We start from the raw sequence: 20,520 nt of genomic DNA, 5'->3' as shown, positions 1-20,520 counted from the left end.
TCTTCCAACACACTGGTAAGTGCTAAGCCTACGTGATCCGCAGCTCTGTGACAATTTGAAGACCAGACGATGCAGTAAGGTAATGAGGACAGAGCTCAGACTCCAATTCCATAAAAGGGTCCTCAGTAGTTTGTGCTCTATTATCTCCAAAGCACTTTCAAAATTTAGACAAGGTCATTACTCAATAAAGAGCAGCTATTCTTGCAGCAGTTGAATGCAGGGCTGCAAGTACCCACCCAGGTCTCATCAGCTGAGTGGACTGCCCCACAGGAAGTCACAGGAGAGTTGGAGGGACACACGGCCCAGCTGCAGCCACCATCAGGCTCTGGCCAAGCCAGCTCCATGGGCAGCATGAGCCAGCTCCCAGGCACTCCCATCTACTGCATCCCTTGTCATATCCACTTTCTTTCAGCTCTGCCTAGATTGGACCCACTGCAATTCATTTTTGAGCCCAGTAACCAATGAGGTAAAGGGACCAGGAGGGCTGAGATACAGTGGTGAGCAGTCATGATCTAACCCAGCAAAGCACATGGGGATTTGTGCAATTTAAAGCTCTGGACAGCTGTTTTGTGGTGACTGTGCGTGCACGTGCTGCAGGAACAGTACAGCCCCACATCGCCCCACTGGGTCAGGAAATAGAGCTGGTGATGAAGCACTAGGGGAGGAGGGGACAAGAGAGCAAGAAGGAAAGAGCTAGGAGCCTACCAGCTAGAGTAATTCTTTCCTTAGCCCCTCAGTCAGCCTGTCAGTCACTGGGAGAAGGGCCTGATCTTTGTGCACACCCTGTGTGAGGCTCTGGTGATGATGAAAACGGACAGGATTTTGAAATGCTAAAAGTTACCTTCAAATCTAGACGCCTCAGATGACGCCCATCTTCCCTTCACCTCTGATAACTTTTTCATTTTTTAGTGCCAAATGTGTTATGTAACATCCCAGCTCTGTAAGGTGCACAAACCGTAAGGGAGGCAGAGCAGAGCTGAAAAACCGGTCTGGCTTCAGTGACATGCACATTACACAGCGTGATGAACGAAAGACCAGAAACAAATGCACGGACATTTCCTTGGGTTATATAACTAATAACTGAAAAAAACATGTTTGATGGGAAAATAGGGGGAAAAGACTTTCAACCTGTCCCCTGGTCCTTCTTTCTTGGCTGGATTGTAAACATAAAAGTTTTCAATAGATTCAAATATCTTTGTTTCACACTCATGCTGAATTTCAAATCTACACACTAAAGAGTGTTGAGTGGAACTGTTGCAGCTTGTTTGTTGTTTTCATTACCATTAGCTGAAAAGGGTTAAGATCTCAAAACTATGTCACTTCACTCTTAATAGAGCCACTTTTCATCACAGTTAGGGATCTGGATTAAAATTTCACATGCTTCAATAAGACATGACAATTGTCATTAAAATAAGAATAACATATAATGATTTTTCTATACTTTGTTATGCTGGAAGAGGGATTAGATGGTTAAGGGCTGGTCTAAGATGTCACCAATACTGCTTTTTTTAAAAGAAATATTTAGTAAATTTTTTAGAAAGGGGAAGTGGGGAGAAAGAGGGGTAGAGAAACATCAATGTGTGGTTGCCTCTCATACACCCAATACTGGGGCCCTGGCCCACAACCCAGGCATGAGCCCTGACCAGGAATCAAACCACGACCCTCTGGTTTGCAGTCCCACTGAGCTACGCCAGCCAGGGCACCAATACTGCTTTTATAGGAACTTTCAGAGGCTGTGAAAGGGGATACATGAACCGGGACAAGGTAGACCTGGATTATGATGCCCTACAGCTAACTTGGCCAACTGAAATCTTTTCTGTGCCTCAGTTTTTCTCCTCTATAAAATGGGTACAACAATCTTGCAAAGAAAGTAAGAATGAGCACCATAAAAAACATGGCTTTCTATTAAAAAACCACTTAGGAATAAACACTTAACTTCAAGTCTCAGCATTGCCTCTTACCCTAAGACTTTGGGTTTGTTCAAATCGCTCTGCTTCTCTTTCCGGATCATAACCCATTGGTGAACGTCTTCGCTGAAAATTAAATGAAATGCCATCTGAGCAGTGTCACCAGAGATGGCTGTTCCTTGCATTACCGCCTGCAAGTATTTGGCACGCAGACACCTGGGGCACGAATGGCCGTAGGCCACAGATGTGAGTGCACCAGTCACCAACTCTGAACACATCTGCTGCTTCTGAAAAGAGTCCCTTTAAAGAAGACCCCCCCGGCTGTAAAAACTTAAGGCAGGCGGGGCAGAGCTAACCAGGAGCACTCCAGTAGGTGCAGGAGGGCGGGGCAACACAACAATCTGTGAAACAGTGGCTAAAACAGAAGCACCAACTGCCCACTTTCACCGATGTATTCACAACCGCACCTTGCTCCAGAAAAGGTGCGCGGGGCTCATTAAGAACCCCTGTTGGGGCTGGGGGCCTGCCCTGTGACCCTCGTTTTATTTTAAGTCTGAGAGTTACAGGCATCACACCAAGAGCCAGCTTTCAGGTCCAAGCACTTTCTTCAGCAACACTTGCCTGAAGCCCAACGGCACGGCAGGCACCCGGCTGGCAGCGAAGGGAGGGCAGAGACACCGTTAGGGGCGGTCACCCTCTGCGCCCTGAAGTCCACTTGCCCTGAAGTCCACCGGGGGAAGAGCCACTGCTTTTCACCCAGACCTCTGGGCCGGCGGCCGGTCGCTGTGCTGCAGCGACTGTATTCTCCGTATCACACCATTCCAGCCCTTATATTGCATCCGGGAATATAAAACGTCCCGCGCGGCAAGCCAGCGCGAGATGATTCACTGACACGCAAATCTCAAGTGGGATTGGGGGATCCGCAGCCCTGGGTTTGCTGTAGTTTAGAGACGTGAGATTACAAGAGAAGGAAGCGCTCAAACCAAACAGTTGATAGACGGGCGCCCTGTTCTAGGTGCGGTTAGGCAATATATGCGACCCCCAACTCCAACACAGATGCCCAGGAAAGGGGAAACACTTTAAGGCAGATGACAGAGGAGCAAGCCAACGAAGGCGTAAAGGATCCAGGTACAGGCGCGGCAGCGCTGCCAGCCAAGCTTCGGTTCCCCGTTTGAAAAACGAAGTGCTTGGGGCTACAGCGTCTCCCAATCCTAATAGCAATCTAGAACTCTACAGTATTTCATGATGAAGCTGCCCTAGGCTCGGAAATAGGAAAAAGAGGGAAAGAGAGGGAAGGCGACAGGGAGGGAAACGGGAGGAGCGGGTGGGAGACCGGGAGAGGGAACCGTGGACACGCAGAACAAGCTCCGCGAGCGTGCAACCTCCATCCTCCTCTTCACACACCTGAGTTCTTTCGTCTGGGACAAGACCCCGCGCCAACCCAGTATGGTCACCAGTTGGCCAAGCCTCTCTCTCCACACACCAATTTCTTCTAGAAACCATGGGGCAGATAATGGACAGAAAATTAATGCATGCTAGGGATAGAAGGGGGAACGATTCTGGCTGGAATCCGAAGAGCAGGTGATTGGGTTTCGGGCTGGGCAGGCATCGCAGAGGGCCAGCGTCCGTGCCCGCGTGCGTGCCCCGGGAGGGCCAAACTTCACTCCCCAAACTTGAGCGAGAGGAGGGGGTGCTTGCAAATTCTAAAAAAGTGGGGGGAAGTTGCTGAACTTTTCCCCAACACCATCTCAGAGGCGGGACCGGAGGGTGGCGCCTGCACAGTGATTCGCGGCGGGTTCGGGTCCGGAGGCTCGGATTGGCGCGCTATGTCCGGGGCTGGGCAGAGTGGGCGTGGGGGAGGGGAGCGGCCCGCCCCGGCCACGGGATCGGCTCGCGCGGGGAGCGGGTTAATTTCAAATCGGGGGCTTGACTACTCCTGGGCAGTCACGCTCCCTCTGCCCTCCCGCCGGCCCGCCAGTGCCGGGCTCGGCATTTCCCTCTGGCACCCACCTCGGCGCACCGTAAGGACCGGCTGAAGGCCAGACTCGCGGGCTCCGGAGCCTGAGCGGGGAAGAGGTGCCAAGGCGTCCCCACTCAGATTCCGCCCGCTCCAACTGCGAGGTGAACTGACAGGTCAGCGGGACACAGAGGGAAGCTGTGCCTGGCAGAACCAGCACTGGGAGAAAGCTTGGGAGAGATACGGCAGCAGCAGCAGCAGCAGCAGCAGCGGCCGTTTCCCGCCTCTCGCTCCGCTGGGGGCCGGGGAGGGAGGAGCTGAGCTCCCGCGCAGAGGGGAGGGGGCAAGCGAGGGGGAGGGGCTGGGATGCCGTGGTTGGGGCGCGGTTTGCCCGCGCTCTAGCTCAGCTTAACCAAGGGGCGGTGCCGGCCACGTCCGGCTTTCCGCGCCAAATTTTTAAATCGAAGGCGGAAGGTCCAGACCGCCCCGACAGCGCCAACGAATCGCAGGCCTGTGGCTAGCTCTCTGATTGGTCGGGGATCGTTGCTCTGGAAACCTAGGGGATGCTGTCCGGAAACTGTAGCGCGGGCTGTGTGCGGATGGGGTTTGGGGGGGAGGGGTAATCGACCAGGCTTCGGGGAAGTGCTTTGAGCACCAAGCGTGGACAGTACCTGGTTACCTTACTGAGCAAAGGCAATCAGTCTTCCAGGGTGGGTTCCAACATCGTGGTGTGAACTGGCTAACTGAATGGCGAGCGCGTAGCGCTTTGCAACTTTAGGGAAGTCTTAATTAAAAGTTTGAACCATAAGGCGTTCTTTAAATACTCAGATCAGGTTTGCAGTTTAAGGACTGAGTTTGGAAGTTTCCTGTGAAGCTATTTCCCAAGACTTCACTGCTGAACCTTATGCACGTGCGTGTCAGGGGGGAAATGCAAGCATCTAAATGCAGACTTCTCTCCCAATACTTAGGGTCGTGTCAGTTCAGCGGGAACCTGGGCTCGCGAGCTCAGTCTCAAACCCTGATCTGTGACTTAGGTGGGTGCTTGTGCTTATTACAGTCCGTTCAGTGGGGTCCCGAGAATGGCCTGACTTCTCTAAAGGTGGGAAAGGGCTGTCATTGGAAATTCTGTGGGTTGCTTGAAGTCTCGTGGCAACAGATCAGTTTCCTGAAAGAATTTGCCGGCGTTTGGTGTAGTTTCCTGCCCAGTGAGGCTATCTCTGGTCTGGAATAAAATGTAAGTGCAGTTTGTCAGTTTTCGTTTGTCTTTGTTTCAGTAGCCTGTTGTGTCCATGAAGGAATTTTCAGCAAATCTCCTGCTTTTATTTTTCTTTAATTTTTCTATTTCCTTTTTTCCTTAAGGATACTAAACTTTCTAACAGAATTGATTGAACTACTTGAACCATCAGGATATTGGGAGGAACTTCGGATTTTTTATTTTTTAAGAAATTCTAAATGTATGAGAAATTTACAGGATGGAGAACGAAAAGGTACCTTTTAAACTTCAGTATTCCTCCTTGCAGTTTTAAATGAAATATCATCCTGATTTAACTAGTAATTTTTCGATATCCAATCTCTTATTAATGCCACATCCCCTTCTAGTTAGCCTTTAAAAACCCAGAAGGAAGAAAAGTTTAACTTTTGAAGAGGGAGAGAATCGCCCAGAGTTAAAGTAATCTTTCTAGTTTTCAATAAAAGATTTGGTGGAAGTCTCAAAGAAATAAGCAGAAAGAAAAGTTATTTTTAAGATTAATAAAATTTGTTAGTCTCATGGTTTTTCTGAGAATTCTTGAACAAAAGGGATTTAGAAGAGGGCATTTGACATGATTTGATATTAGATTTCTTTTTTAAGATAATTTCCTCCCAAATCCCCAGCTTCTGGAACTATGGGGGCTGCAAACGAGGAAAGAAAAACAGTTCTGTAAAATTACAAAAGAATTGTCAATTTCGGGGCTGGAGGGAGTGAATTGACTGGTGTTTTAACTACTGCGAGGTTAACAAAAAAGAAATATGCAACTTTCCTACAAGATTTATATGTCAGTCAAATAAGAAAATTGCTGTTACTTTGATAGCCTGAGGTAAAGGACAGCAGCCTTCCTTGGGTCAGCACCTCCCAGGTGCTCTTGCTCAGGAGCATTTCCCATTGGATAACTTACACTGACTTCCATGCAACAGTACTGTAGTTGGGTTGATGGTTGAAGTCCCATGCCGCCTCTCAACCTGGCCGTCCTATTCTGCAGAATAGGACTTTAGAACTTGGTGAAAATACAAATGGAAAAGCACTTGATAAATCTTGAGGAGTCACAGACATACAAAATAGTCCCATCCATCTTTGTTTCAAGGAATTAGTCATTGAGGAATTAGTGTGTGAGCCCTGGCTGGCATAGCTCAGTGGATTGAGCGCAGGCCTTCGAACCACATGATCGCAGTTCGATTCCCAGTTAGGGCACATGCCTGGGTTGCAGGACAGTTGCCAGCAGGGGACTCATGAGAGGCAACCATACATTGGTACTTCTCTCCTTCTCTCCTTCCCTTCCCCTCTAAAAAATAAATAAATAAAATCTTTAAAAAAAAGGAATTAGTGTGTGTCTTAGTATTCTTCCACTTAATTGTCATTCCAAGCATTTTCTTTAAAATAGACTAGAAGGATGCATGAAGTCCCTAGTGGCCAAAAGAAGAAACATGGTCTCCATTAATCTAATTTAAGAACTACTGTAAATTCACCTTCTTATGTCTCAGTGGCAGTCTTTGTTGAGTTGCATACACCTGCTCTGCCTTCCCGGTTGCAAGGAAGTAACCCTGGGGCTTTGAGTAACTAATTTTACTTCTCCATCTGTAAAGTGAAGAACTAGATAGTTAAAGGACAGCCTTTCCCAATCAGAAACCCCACTCCTTGGCACTCTGGATTTGGCTCCCTACTAGATTTGGCCAACAAGTGTGAGCCCATTCTAGCCCTCACCCTCACCTCCAGGGCTCTCTGACTCTTCTGCATCAATGGTGTTTTATTGAGCACCTACTGCATGCAAGCCATTGTGCTAGATGGATACACAGATGAATGGGACATGGCTTCTGCTATGGAGGCCTTTACTCAGTACAGTTTCATGAGTGAAAGTAACTCCTAGAAGTTTGGGATCATTTAAAATGATCGCTTCTGTTAGGGGAAACTGAACGAAAGATACATAGAAACTCTATGCTATCTTTGCAACTTTCCTCTAAAGCTAAAATTATTTCAACATAAAAAGTTTAAAAAACATAAGTTTTGATTTTTTTAAGTCCTTGAAATAGAAGATGAAAAAAATTAAGTCCATGCTTCGTTGCATAATTAAAAATGGGAAATTTAGTTTTTAGAATGGACAAGTATCAGTATAATGACTAAAATAATCAACTCTACAACCTCATTAGGTGTTCTTTTCCTTAGCAATATTTCATTTATTGTGTAATTTCTAGAGTCAAAGGCTATCTGATCAATCTTGTTTTATAGTAAACTTAATTATTGTTTTAAACCAGGAAAATCTCTTTTCTGAGCCACATAAAAGGGGACAGATGAAAACACCTCTGAAAGAATCCACTGCAGCAAACGCAGTGTTGACGGAGATCCAGTCTGACTTTGGCCCTTTGACCACGCCCACCAAGCCCAAGGAGACCTCCCAGGGAGAACCCTGGACACCAACAGCCAACCTGAAGATGCTCATCAGTGCCGTGAGCCCCGAGATCCGCAACAGAGATCAGAAAAGGGGGCTGTTTGACAACAGGAATGGATTACCAGAGGCCAAAGACTGTTTGCACGTAGGTTTGCAGAGGACTGGAGGGACCTGGGGGGTGTGGAGAACAGCAGCTGAGTGGCAGCAGTATAAAGCATCGCCGGCCACAGACTATCAGCCTCCTTCAAAGCACCAAAAGGTTTGGAGCCCACCCAGTATAGCATGGAATTCTGAACCTTTGACTTACTTTCAGTTCAAGCTTCCCTTTTAGATCTTCCCAGCAGTGTATACCAGCTCCCTACCTTTTTTCTCCCCCAGATTTTGCAGCTGTTGAAGTGAAGCAGTCATACCAGTGTTAGTCCTAGAGTGCAGAGGCCCCCAATGAATCTGTCAAACTTTATTTCAGAATAAGACATTGTTTACTTCTTCCTTTGTAGGACCCCTTATCAGGAGACGAATATGAGAAATCCCAACCAAGTCGAAAGGAGAAAAGTTTAGGATTGTTGTGTCATAAATTCTTAGCACGATATCCTAAGTATCCCAACCCTGCCGTGAATAATGACATCTGTCTTGACGAAGTAGCTGAGGAGCTTAGTAAGTATGCAAACTGCTTACTGAAATGGTTAACAGTTAAAGTGACATTGTGGCCTCACTCCTTCAGACCCACGCCCGTCTAGCCAGTGTTTGTAGTGACACAGACTAGGCCACAGGGAATTATAAATCTCTAAAGCAAGCCCTATTAATGTAAGAATAAAGGCATATAGTTTTCACAGTGGAGATTGCTTCTGAGGGCATTTCAAAAGCGCCCACAGCCTTAGAGGAAGGCGACATTGTTTTATGACTTGTTTCATAAGAGCCACGAGTTGGACCTTCTCTCTGGGTTCTGCGGTGAAAGAGCCTGTCTGTGGAACGGTGCCTGCGCGGTTCATGATCATCCGCTGCTGTCTAGGAGCAAGGCTTTGGTGCTCCCTGCCACTCAGCACTACTCTGAGGGCCAGTGCGTTTTCTGAGTGCTGAGCAAAATTACCTTGTCCCTCTGCCTCCTTTTATTCCTCTCTTTATAGATTTGAAGTTAGTTACAAATAAAAAGGTCTATGGCAAATGTGGCTTACCTTTGCAGTCATGAAAATATCATAAACTGGGAAGAGATATGCAGGATATTTTTATATATAGCAAGTATGCCATAAAGGTTTGCCCTTCTAATACCTGTTTATAAATGTCAATGTTACTTCATTTTAAGAATATGCTATTGAGATTCACCTATTCACATACACTCCATTGTAGCTATGTAGGATGGACCTTGTAATTCAGCAGGTGCCTTGACTGCCTACTGTGTGCCAGGCAGTGTGGTAGCAGTTTGTGATCACATCCGTGAACAAAAGGGACAAATGCCTGTCCTGTGGAATCTACATTCTAGTGGGGACATGAGATAATATTCAAAGGACATAAATTAGAAAGTAATACATGCTATGGAGAAAAAGAAAACGTAGACCAGGGTGAAGGAGGATCGGTCGGGAGCACTGGGGGCAGGCTTGGCAATGTTCAATTAAGCGGTTGGGTCAGACCTCAGTTTGAGAAGGTGACCCCTGAGCAAGGACGAGATAATCGAGGCAGAGAGCCGTGAGACGTCTAGGAGAGGGATTCCAGGCAGAAGGCATGACCCAGCACAGAGGCCCTTGGGCAAAGGCATGTCTGGCAGTTTCCAGGAACAGCGAGAAATCTGAGCACTTGGTACCTATCATATGACAGCCGTGTGTGTGTGTTGGGGAGTAACATAGTAAACAGGTTGTAAAGTGTGGGATTTAGAGTCATAAAGACTTGGTTTTGCCTCTCATTGGCGCTGTGCCCTGGGGTGAGCCAGTGAGCCAGCCTGAGCCTCTGTGTGCTCATCATGAAAGTGCAGGAAATACCTACCTCTCAAGCTTAGGCTGGAAATTTTTTAAAGCTATGGCACACAGTAGACCCTCAATAAATGGCACCTCTAATTCATATTAATTAATTTGTACCCTTTGAGGGCAGGAACATGTCTTTCTCATCTTCCCCTTTGTTGAGTGTAAGTAAAGTTGTATCATCCAGAACCTACTGACAAAATAAGCCGTGGGAGAAAAAGTTATTCAGTCCTGTACACATTACAAAATCTGATCCTAGTAACACACAGTTGCTCATCCTTTGCAGACGTTGAGCGTCGACGCATTTATGATATTGTGAACGTCCTAGAGAGTTTACACATGGTGAGCCGCCTGGCCAAAAACAGGTACACTTGGCACGGGCGACATAATCTCAACAAAACCCTTGGGACTTTGAAAAGCGTCGGGGAGGAAAACAAATACGCCGAGCAGATCATGATGATCAAGAAGCGAGACTATGAACAAGAGTTTGACTTCAGCAGGAGTTACAGTTTAGAGGATCATATCATCAAGACAAACGCTGACCAAAACGGACACCCGGACATGTGTTTTGTCGAACTCCCTGGAGTAGAATTTCGGGCAGGTGAGAGATGCTCGTGAACTCTGGGGTCTGGAGAAAAGCCTCCGTAGAAAACACTGCTGGGAAGCCACTGCCGCCTTTAACATTCAGACGCTGCAGTTGTCAACTCTGATCAGGTGGTAGTATTTTTAGCCTTGTTACTCTAGAAGTCACTTGTCCCTTGATGCATTTTAATTCATTAATCCTCGTCCTTCTTCAAAGCTTCTGTAAACAGCCGCAAAGACAAGTCTTTAAGAGTGATGAGCCAGAAATTCGTGATGCTGTTTTTGGTGTCGACGCCTCAGATCGTGAGCTTAGAAATTGCTGCCAAGATTTTAATTGGGGAGGACCATGTGGAAGATTTGGATAAAAGCAAGTTTAAAAGTAAGTGTCAAGCCTCCCTGGGCTTTGGGACCTACTCTTCCTTAAACAATAAAATCTCAGTTACAAACGGGTTTCCAGATACAGTTGCTATATAAACAAGTCTTCTCTAATTGTGCTTTTGTATCTTTACTTCTCCCCAGAAGCCATGATCATGGCTTTAATTAATGGGCAGGATTCAAACATGCATGTAACTACTCTTGTCGGTCTGACACTTTGACCTATAAACAGTCCCTTAAAGGTTACCTCATTTGATATTGTAGCACTGTCCTTGTTTTACTCATAAACAATCTGTAGTTGCCTGCAGTCTAAATGAGGAGTAAATTGTAAAGTAGGACTGGAACCCTGGTTTCTGCTCTTTATACTCTCTTATATGTACAAATACAAATAACTTCTAAAATTGTCACCAGAAGTCACCTGCGGCACAGTTGGTTTGCCCGTTGGAAAGAATGGCTATAGGCAGAATATTTGCTCGAAGTTGGAATGGGATTATATAGGTTGGGTCCCTGATGCAGACTCATGTCCTCACCTGTCAAACAGACTTTGTAGGAATTTCCACAAAGAAACAGGTAGGGAAAGGGTGTGGAAAGACGATCTCGGCAGATGGGGAGGGGTCTGCTGCACTCCCTCTCTCTGCTGGAGACATCAGCAAACCTCCAGGGAGGGAATGAGGCTAGCCTGAACAGGGGACACTTGGAGGACCCGGCTGTGTGCTGGGGAAAAGCCACCTTCAGCAACAGCAGAGGCTGTGGGAGAACCTGGGAGCTGTCACACACCCTTTCTGTCCCTGAAGAGCTGTACCAGTCCTATGAAAATACATTCAGACATCCCCACGTTGGTAGTGTCTCTATCAAGACAAAAATAAGTGGAGAGAAAAACAATAATGCCGGCAATTGCCTTGGGAAATCTGCGATTTCAGAAAATACACCCCACTACCACCGACGGGCTGCCTGCTTTTCTGAGTCACCAGCCAGCTTTCCGCTCTCCGTGTCCCTGGTTAGTCACAGCCCTGGAAGCCATCCCTGGAACTGGACCTGTGTAATTGATTAAACCCCCAGGGAACTCGGAACCTTCTGGCATGGCTATGGAGAAGGGGCTCAATTTATAATTTGGTACGATCAAGCTGGAAGTAAAAGCAGACTTTCTAACAAAACTTTTTAAGATACCTAAGCTCTGTAGAATTAATAAATCTATGCTTTGCATATCACATAAGGACAGTATAACAGTTTACAAGTTTTGATGGTCTCTGGAACTTTCCATGCCTGTGATAGTAAATCGATCTCCATTCATAAAGTATCACAAGCAGGAAAGCAATGCATTTATCACTGGTGCTTTATTTCTTTTAAAATTCTTCTGAATCCTCACTAGAAGATGCCTAGCAATAGTGATTTTCTGTCAAAAAAAATCTGTAACATAGTCCCTGATAGGGTGACCTCATTAAGTTATTTTCCCTTTCCTGGTGTGTGCTTTTGTCATTTCACAAGTTAGTACCAGCAGTAACTGATCCTTTTCGGCATTTAAAACTGCTTGTTTTAATCACAGCTGTAGCACTAGCGTACCTCTGAAAGATTCACGTTTTGTCTGTCTGACATTGATGTCTAGGATGGCTCTTTGAATATACGAAATCCTTATGAAGCAGAGGCCTTTGATCTTTCGTTATTCCATTAACTGGTTTATTCTATAAACTTTTCTCCCCCAGCAAAAATTAGGAGGTTGTATGATATAGCTAATGTTCTGAGTAGCCTGGATCTTATCAAGAAAGTTCATGTGAATGAAGAAAGAGGTCGAAAACCAGCTTTTAAATGGACAGGCCCAGAAATCAGTCCTAATTCCAGTGGTATGTATTTGTTTTCTTAAATTCTTTGCTTCATTGTTTTTGAATTAATGCATATTTAGAGATATTCTTCCAACCCACACCCCTGTGTGGAAAGAACACATATGAGTGATTGAAAAGACAAAGATGAGTGTCAATAGGGAAAGTCTGGCTTCTGGCTCCATCCGCAACCCAAGATCCATACCACCTCCCGTACGGTACCTAGGAGGTAGAATCTGTATGTGAAAGGACTTGGAAAAAGTCGAAAGCATCACATAACATGAGATACTGCTGCTGTCATTACTATGCTTCCCAATGACTATAACAGAGCTTATGCATATTGAGAATATGAAATGAATTCTTTCCAGTATCAATATTCTAATCCCCTCTATCTCAACTCTGGGATTCTGACATTTTGCATTCCACCAAAGCTCCCACACAGAAGTGCTGGAAAGTGGCAAGAACATGGGCCATGGGGGTAGAGGGAGGCTTAGCTTCCAGACTCAGCTCCAGCACTTAACTAGCTGTGTGGCCTTGGGCACCTTACTTCTCCGAGGCTGTGTTTCCTCACCTGCAAAATAGAAAGAACCATGGCGCCTTTGTGAGGTTACTGTGATTTGGGATGTAATCTTAGAGAGAACTCCTTTGGCACAGGGATTTGGAGTGCAGGCTCTGAGGCCACAGTGATGGAATTCACATCCCAGGCCTAGCAGTCTACTAGCTGAGATCACTTGGTTAATATCCCTGAAATGGGGATGCATTTCTTGAGAAGTGCTTCCCTGGTAGAGGTGTTGAGAGTGTCTTAGTGTGTTCAGGCTGCTGTCACAGAATACCATAAACTGAGTGGCTTATAAACAACAGAAATTTCTTTCTCACAGTTTTGGAGGCTGGGAAGTTCAAGATCAAGGCATCTGTATATTCAGTGCCTGGTGAGCACCTGTGCTCTGGACAACCTTCTTTTTGCTGTAACCTCACATGGTAGAAGGGGGGACCTCTGTGGGGTCTCATCCGTTCAAGAAGGCTTTGCGCTCGTGACCGTAGCACCTCTCAAAGGCCCACTTTCTAATATTATATTGAGCATTAGAGTTCACATACGAATTTGGGGGAGGGCACAAATATTGGGTCGACAGCATTGAGGGTCACCATATTTCATTCTATCAAGACTCCACTGATTATAAGATGCACAACTTTTTATATATCAAGGAAAAAAACCACTGACAATTACACTACAGCACACCACTGGTTATAAGCTACAATGGATTTTAGAAATGCTAAGTGTGAAATTTTGTCTCAGAATTCATTTAATGAGATAAACAAGGTTTCGTGTAGATAAAAGTCCTTAAAACGGTGTCTGGCACATAACCAGTCCTCTGCAATGGTTGCCACTTCATTCCTAAAGTCATTTTAGAACTATGCTTTGACTTGACGTCCCAAAAGGAAGACGAGCCGCCATGTTCTCTCTTTCAGGTCTCAGCCCCGTCATTCCCTTCGCCCCCTCAGACTCGGAAGGGGGGCAGCCTTCAAAGGAGAACTGTGCCAAAAACCTCTTTTCCACACGTGGGAAGCCAAGCTTTACTCGACACCCGTCTCTTATCAAACTAGTTAAGAGCATCGAGAATGACCGGAGGAAGATAAATTCGGCTCCCAGTAGCCCTATCAAGACCAACAGAGGTGCGTTTTCAATCATGTCAGGGCTCTGCTTGCAAGGATTCCTTGTCATCTGATTCATTTTTAAGTTAACAGGTTTCTGATGGGGCTTGTGAGAGAACTGTTTCCCTATCCATATACCTAACCCCACCTGAAGCCTAACTCATGTATAAATTAAAGGATAAAAAGTCGTTTGTGGGTTTTTCCATTTAATTTCTGTGTGATTTCAGGGGAGGTGCATGTTTTCCGTTCCTTGGGCTTCGGTGATGTGTCATCTGCGTGAGCATTTTTTCATTTGCTTTGACCAACCCCACCCCCGCCTTTCTCTCTGTTTTCCCAGCTGAGAGTTCGCAGAATCCTGTGCCCTTCCCAAGTAAAATGGCTCAGCTTGCAGCTATTTGCAAAATGCAGTTAGAAGAGCAGTCAAGGTAGGTTGGCAGGGCTCTTCAGTAACGGGGTGAACTACCTTTAGTTGCATCATTAGGATTCCCCATTTTATGTAAGAACAGGCACTAGCCCTGGAAATTGGTGAGATAATCTTTTCTTTAACTCATACGCAATTATTATGGAGACTATCTGCTAGCTTCATAAAAGCTGGGCTTCAATCCGGAACTCTATTATAAAGTGGTAGAACGTTTTAGAGAAAATGTGTTCATGTTAGAACATTTTAGAAAACACGTTTTGTTTTCAATCTTGTCTTTTAGTGAACCCAGAAAGAAAACGAAATTACAGCTGGCAAGATCCGGGCACTGCCAGCCAGGGGTCCCCCTGGACTTCCCAGTGAATGCTGAGCTGGAGCTGACAGCACCAGCCCTCCTCCAGCCCCTGGGCGTGGTCCCTCTGATCCCCAACACACTGTCATCCGCAGTGCCCGTGATCCTACCTCAAGGTCCTTCGGGCCCATCCTATGCCATCTACTTGCAGCCAGCCCAAGCCCAAACCATGACGCCGCCCCAGGGCCTGAGCCCAACAGTCTGCCCTAACCCCTCTTCTAAAGCTACGAGATCGAAAGACTGCCCAGATGCCACCACCGAGAAAGCAGCCACTGAGGCCACAAAGCCCAGTGCTTCCACCAGGCCCGGAAGCCTGTTCCTGGTGCCAGAGAGTCAAGGTGCCCAGAACCAGGACAGAGAACCTGCAGGAGAAAGAGGCTCAAAGAGGACAGGCACCGTCGAGGACTCTGGTTCCAAAAAGAAATTTAAAGAAGACCTAAAAGGACACGAAAATGTCCCCACGGTAAGTACACCCTTGTACTTCACAAAGCTTCAGGAACTCCCCGATTGATTAAAGGAGGATTTGGGGGCTTGTGAAATCCACCAGGGCGAAGAGCAGAGCCGTCCCTCAGAAGACAAGGAACTGTTTTTTTAGCATCCGTAATCCAAACAAGGTCCCCCGGACAGCTAATCCCCCCGCCTGGATGACAGCAGAGACATTTTTAACCTTTGGAGGAAGGGATTATTTGCTCTCTTTTTAAAGCACCACGGGTGGTTGTCCTTAAGTCCATTTCTCTACCACACACTGGAATGCAAACACCTGTCGTGAAAGTCTCAAATAATTTACAAGCAGATGTAACCCCAAATGAATGGATGGATACACAGGGCTCTGGTGACTCGGCTTTCTGAGTCATTACCTAAAATTGTTCGATGTCGCACAACTGACATCTGTTGCCTGAAAGTTAAATTGTTCCCCCTCCTTTTACTTTCTAAAATTTAAACCAAAATTTCTGTTCTGTATGAATAGAAACATTTTACCCTGGGCAATCGTAGGTGTATTTGACGGGACACTCTGGTTTCTAGGGAGTGGGGTGTTCCAGATCTTTTTTTTTCTAGGTGGAGTTTATCAAGAAGGAGTTAACATTTATTGGATGCCTACCCACACACCAGATGGCAGAAGGATTAGGCACTTCTATACACATTGTCTCGTTTTCCTCCCTTAGGACACTTATACGTGAAAGCCATGATCACCACTAAATGTGGAAGTGGAAGTTAATCTCTTATTTTGTCCCTGCTGTTAGCTCAAGTTATTTTATTTCTCTACATCTTGTTTCCCCACATCTCTGAAGAATTTGTTCCACCAGGGTACATCTAGTGGGTGTAGAGCTCTGTGGCCTGGACCAAGTCACAGCCAGCACCACCTGCCTTTGGCGATGGTTGCTTTTGAGTGCTTGCCTCAGGGCCGTGTTGCGGTTTCTGTGAGGCCAGGTGAATTTGTTGCGTGATGATGATACACACCAAGGGGTTGTGATTCTTTTAAGGTGCAGTGTGAGATATAGGGTATTATCTGTAACCGCTATTAAGGAAGCTTTAGAGTTTGTCAAGTCTTCCCTAAGGATGGCCTCATGGTAACCATTCAAAATATCTTAGTGCAGCATCATCTTGCACTTAATATCCATGCTAGGGGGGAAATTGTAAGGCTTTAGACTGATTGGATTTTCTGGGAGGTCCATCATCTCAGGCCGGTGGGGGAATTTAATGGTGGTCTCCTGTTGCTCGCTTAGATATTCAGGATTAGGGTTTTCGGTGGATAGATTTTCCATGCTCCCTCCTTCTTTTTTCATGTCTGTGACTTCAATTTAACCATTTTTTTAAGCACGAACCGAGCAGAACAAAGAAAGTGTGTCAATTTGTGTTAGTTCATTCGGTGAAGATTTACCGAGAGGCTACAGGTATGAGGAGACAGCGTGCAAATAACACAGACGTGTCAGGTAGTGAATAATAAGAGCCATAATGAAAATCAAATAGGCTGTGGAGGCAGGTGGAGGGCTCATGTGGCCTAGATGAGATAACATGCAAGTTGAAATATGTCAGATTCATCCATCCTGCTAATTTAACAGTTCTCAGGTGAGAAAAAAAAAGGAATCAGCATTGTAGGTTAAAGGATGCTGTGATGAATGTAGTTAGTAGAAAATTGAAAAGTAATACCTATTAGAGTACTACAGGTTTTGCTGAAGAATTGAATTAAACCATCAACCAGAGTAACTTGTACCACAAGGAAGTAGGATTAGCAAAAGGAAGTAGGATTAACAATAGCAAAGTGGATTTGTAAAATCCCTAAATTGACTGTTAAAAATTTCTGTTCCTGCAGCTTTCAAGGAGCCTTCCAGTAAAGATTATGAACAGTGCTAAGCATCTTAGAAACAAAATTTGAAGTCTGTGGTACACTTTTAGCAGTGTGGATTTTGGATTTAATGGTTCCCAAGGAAAAGACAGGACCTGTGACCTGCCGCGTCAAAGTGTAGACTATTGTCTTAACAATGTCCAGAAGGATCCAGAGGGAGATTAAAGGAGGGTCCCCAGTTTTACAAGAGCTGCATTTAGTTTTTGCCGGTCCTGCTCATGGTAAGGCCGAAGCAGACTTTTCGGCGGTTCAGCCACCCCCGGCTCTCCCCATTTGGTAAAACCCAGTGCTCCAGCAGGCGGAGAGAGGAAACACACAGCCCCGCATTCTGGCCATTTCCATTGGGTCTATAACTTAATTGCCTAAAGCTTTTGCTCTGTGATAGTTGGGCCTGCTAATGTGAATCAATCAGTTCTCTTTTTTCACCAGTAGTCTGTGAATCCCAGTGCCGTGCCCTTTAGTGTATGTAAGTGTGTTTGCTGGGTGTTGTTAGAACCTAAAGCATTAGAAACAAATCTGTGGTTGTGCAGCTCCTTTGTTCTGAGTCAGGGGTCTGTAAACATCTTTCTGTAGAGGACCATTTAGTAAGTATTTTTGCTTTGCGGACCATATGGCCTCCGTTGTACCTGTTCGACTCCGCCATTGTAAAAAAACCAACAGGAAAGCAGCCGCAGATGGTACATAAACAAGTGGGCACATAAACGAGTGGGCACGGCTATGTCCTGGTGTCCTTACGTTCACACAGACAGGCAGGAGGCTGCATTTGGGCCCGTGGCTTGGCGGTCCCCTTCTCCACATCAACATTTCTTTCTTTTTTTTTTTTTAAAGGACTCAGCAATTCTTTTTTTTTTAATTTTATTTATTTATTTATCTTTAGAGGGGAAGGAGAGGGAGAGAAACATCAATGTATGGTTGCCTTTCATGCGTCCCCTGCTGGGAGTTGGCCTGCAGGGAACCAGCCTGCAACCCAGGCATGTGCCCTGACTGGGAATCGGACCGCGATCCTCTGGTTCACAGGCCTGCGCTCAATCCACTGAGCTACACCAGCCAGGGCTCACATCAACAAAACATTTCTTGAAATGTTTTCCTTGAGTTCTCATAACTACCAAAAATACAGCTGCCAGTGGCCTGGGGAGCGCTACGTGCCCGACACCCCCTTGGAGATTTACAGTGCAGGCCCCTCTTAGACCCCCAGAGCTTCTCTAATTAAAACACCATTTTCCTTTGTTGAATTCACCATTTCCCAAACGTGTCTGAGCAGGATTTGAGCAGTGCCTGCTTGCATCCCATGAAGCGAGGGTCCCTTGGAATACTCTATGGGAACTACCATTCTATGTAATTCAAGAACTATCAGCAGTAACACAGCGGCACCATTATGGTGTCCCACAACACCAGTTCTGATGGTCAGCTCCACGGCACACCAAGCAGTCCAAAAGCAGGATTTAGGGCACCAGTGTGAAGGGGGCCTGCTGGGGGACTACTACTGTATGCAGGCTCAATAGTAGTTTTAGGGCATTTCCTAAGACCACAGAAGGCATTTAGAAGCACGTGGTTTGTATCACTCAGGACAAGTGGGAATAGGAGGGAGGTACCTGCCCGCAGCCTGTATCATTGGGAAGCATTAGTGTATTGAGACAACCACCAAGGTGTATTAGTCCTGAAGAGGCAGGTGCCACTTTTCTTCCACTATTCGCGTGTAAAATAAAGCCCTCCTCCTTGTTTTCTAGACCTTGTTCCCATCAGGATACCTAATCCCTCTCACCCAGTGCTCACCCCTGGGGGCAGAGTCTGTCCTGCACAGTAAAGAAAACTCAGGTACGCTTTCTCCGAACCACAGGATCTACAGCTCCCCAATCGCAGGTGAGTGTACGTAAGATGCCCTTCCATCATGGGGCAGTCTCAAGTTCTCTTAAGCCCAGTAAGTTGCTCAGACAAATGCCTGTGTTTTAAAGATAGTTTCCTCCCTTTTATTTCCAGGTGTTATTCCGGTGACATCATCTGAACTCACCGCTGTTAATTTTCCCTCTTTTCATGTAACACCCCTGAAGTTAATGGTCTCCCCAACATCCATGGCGGCCGTACCTGTGGGGAGCAGCCCGGCTCTCACTTCGAGCCACCCCATTCCTGTCCAGAACCCAAGCTCGGCCATTGTAAACTTCACCCTGCAGCATTTGGGGCTCATCTCCCCCGGGGTGCAGGTGTCTGCCAGCCCCGGGCCTGGAACGGTCCCCATGTCTCCAAGATTAGAGGTCGTTAGTGTCACACCAGAAAATGCAGGCCCTCAGCAAGGACGGGCCACCAGGTATGACTCTCCAGCCCTGGGCCAGAGCCAGCCAAACGGACAGTCCATTGCTGTGACAGGGGCACAACAGGTAAGAGTTTTTTCATTTAACTTATTTCTTGCCTTGGGTTATTCAGTCTCAAATGCCAGTGTCCTGGGAGACTTGCTTTTGCTTTTCTTCTCTGGGGAGGGAAAGGATGGGCAAGTGAGGAGAGTGAAGGCCTACCTCCTCCCCAAACCTGGGGAGGGGGTGCAGGCAGGCAGTCCATATGACTGAGCTCCTGTGAGCCTTTTCTCTCTCCTTAACCAAAAATACCTGAGAATGTAGAACTCATCCAGGCTCACCGAGCCGATTTCACAGTCGTGCTGGGCTCCCACATGTGACATGTTCTTCCAGTCCCGCCTTCGAACGACGCCACAGCCCACCTGTCTCGGTTTGACTTCTTTTTTCCCCCGTTCCTCTCTTTCCAATCAGCCTGTTCCAGTAACGCCTAAAGGGTCACAATTAGTGGCTGAAAGTTTCTTCCGTACCCCAGGCGGACCAGTGAAATCAATGGGCTCCTCCTACACAGATTTCGATGGTGCTAATAAAACCTCTGCAGGGACTCTCTTCGTCCCCCAGCGAAAACTGGAAGTCTCAACAGAGGATGTCCGTTAATTGACAAATTCAGCTTCATTTCATTTTCTAAGGAATTGCTTCAGAAAAAAGGTGTACTCAGACTGGTTTGGAGAATACAGTCTCTGAAAATACTATAAGTATGCTGAGGATTTTCTTAATTTCAAAACAAAGAATTGTTTTTACACACACACCCACATATATATTTGTATTAAAGTAAATTCACCCATCAGTCCTGAAAAATAAAAGTAAAATGTTGAAATAAGGTATATTAGCTTCTAGGGGGGAAAGAATGAATTATTTCACCTGTGCCTATACTATGCCATTATGCAAAGTAACTGTATTAAAGTTTACATCTCTTTGAATGAATATGTGACATGCCTAACACAGCATTCTCTTAAACTTTGCACAAAGAAAAAGCTGTGATTTATAATGTATTTTTAAATAGGAGGGCTAGAGCTATATTTTTTGTAATTTTAATGTTTTTGTTGCAGTATGTCTTTTTGTAAAGTTTGCAACAATCCTCAATCAAGTCTATGGAAAAATTATTTATAAAATGTATTTTTAATCATAAATTGTTGAAATTAAAACTTTTCTAATATGTATTTAACACTTTCATTTGGCCAGTTAGGGCACT

The 20,520-nt window shown here is 45.9% G+C and overlaps 1 protein-coding gene across 1 annotated transcript; it reads left to right on the top strand.

Moving 5' to 3' along the window:
- Positions 1 to 3,802: 3,802 nt before the first annotated feature.
- Positions 3,803 to 20,120, top strand: E2F8 (E2F transcription factor 8). The gene is made up of 13 exons (XM_037040371.1): positions 3,803 to 4,028; positions 5,224 to 5,351; positions 7,369 to 7,647; positions 8,000 to 8,156; positions 9,738 to 10,052; positions 10,251 to 10,412; positions 12,109 to 12,246; positions 13,690 to 13,893; positions 14,210 to 14,297; positions 14,574 to 15,105; positions 18,714 to 18,846; positions 18,964 to 19,358; positions 19,743 to 20,120. The coding sequence occupies exons 2-13, from the start codon at positions 5,337 to 5,339 to the stop codon at positions 19,923 to 19,925; spliced, it is 2,601 nt and encodes an 866-aa protein (XP_036896266.1). The 5' UTR covers positions 3,803 to 4,028; positions 5,224 to 5,336; the 3' UTR covers positions 19,926 to 20,120.
- The last annotated feature ends 400 nt before the right edge of the window (positions 20,121 to 20,520 follow it).

Source organism: Sturnira hondurensis, unplaced genomic scaffold, assembly GCF_014824575.4.
Source record: "Sturnira hondurensis isolate 20B ecotype Veracruz unplaced genomic scaffold, ASM1482457v3 Scaffold0002638, whole genome shotgun sequence".
Lineage (NCBI taxonomy): Eukaryota > Metazoa > Chordata > Mammalia > Chiroptera > Phyllostomidae > Sturnira > Sturnira hondurensis.
Note: the sequence above shows the minus strand (reverse complement) of the source record. Positions and strands in the feature narration are given on the sequence as shown.

Coding starts and splice junctions, on each gene's coding strand:
- E2F8 (XM_037040371.1), top strand. Junction 8,157..9,737: donor CGAAGTAGCTGAGGAGCTTA/GTAAGTATGCAA, acceptor CATCCTTTGCAG/ACGTTGAGCGTCGACGCATT. Junction 10,413..12,108: donor GGATAAAAGCAAGTTTAAAA/GTAAGTGTCAAG, acceptor TTTCTCCCCCAG/CAAAAATTAGGAGGTTGTAT.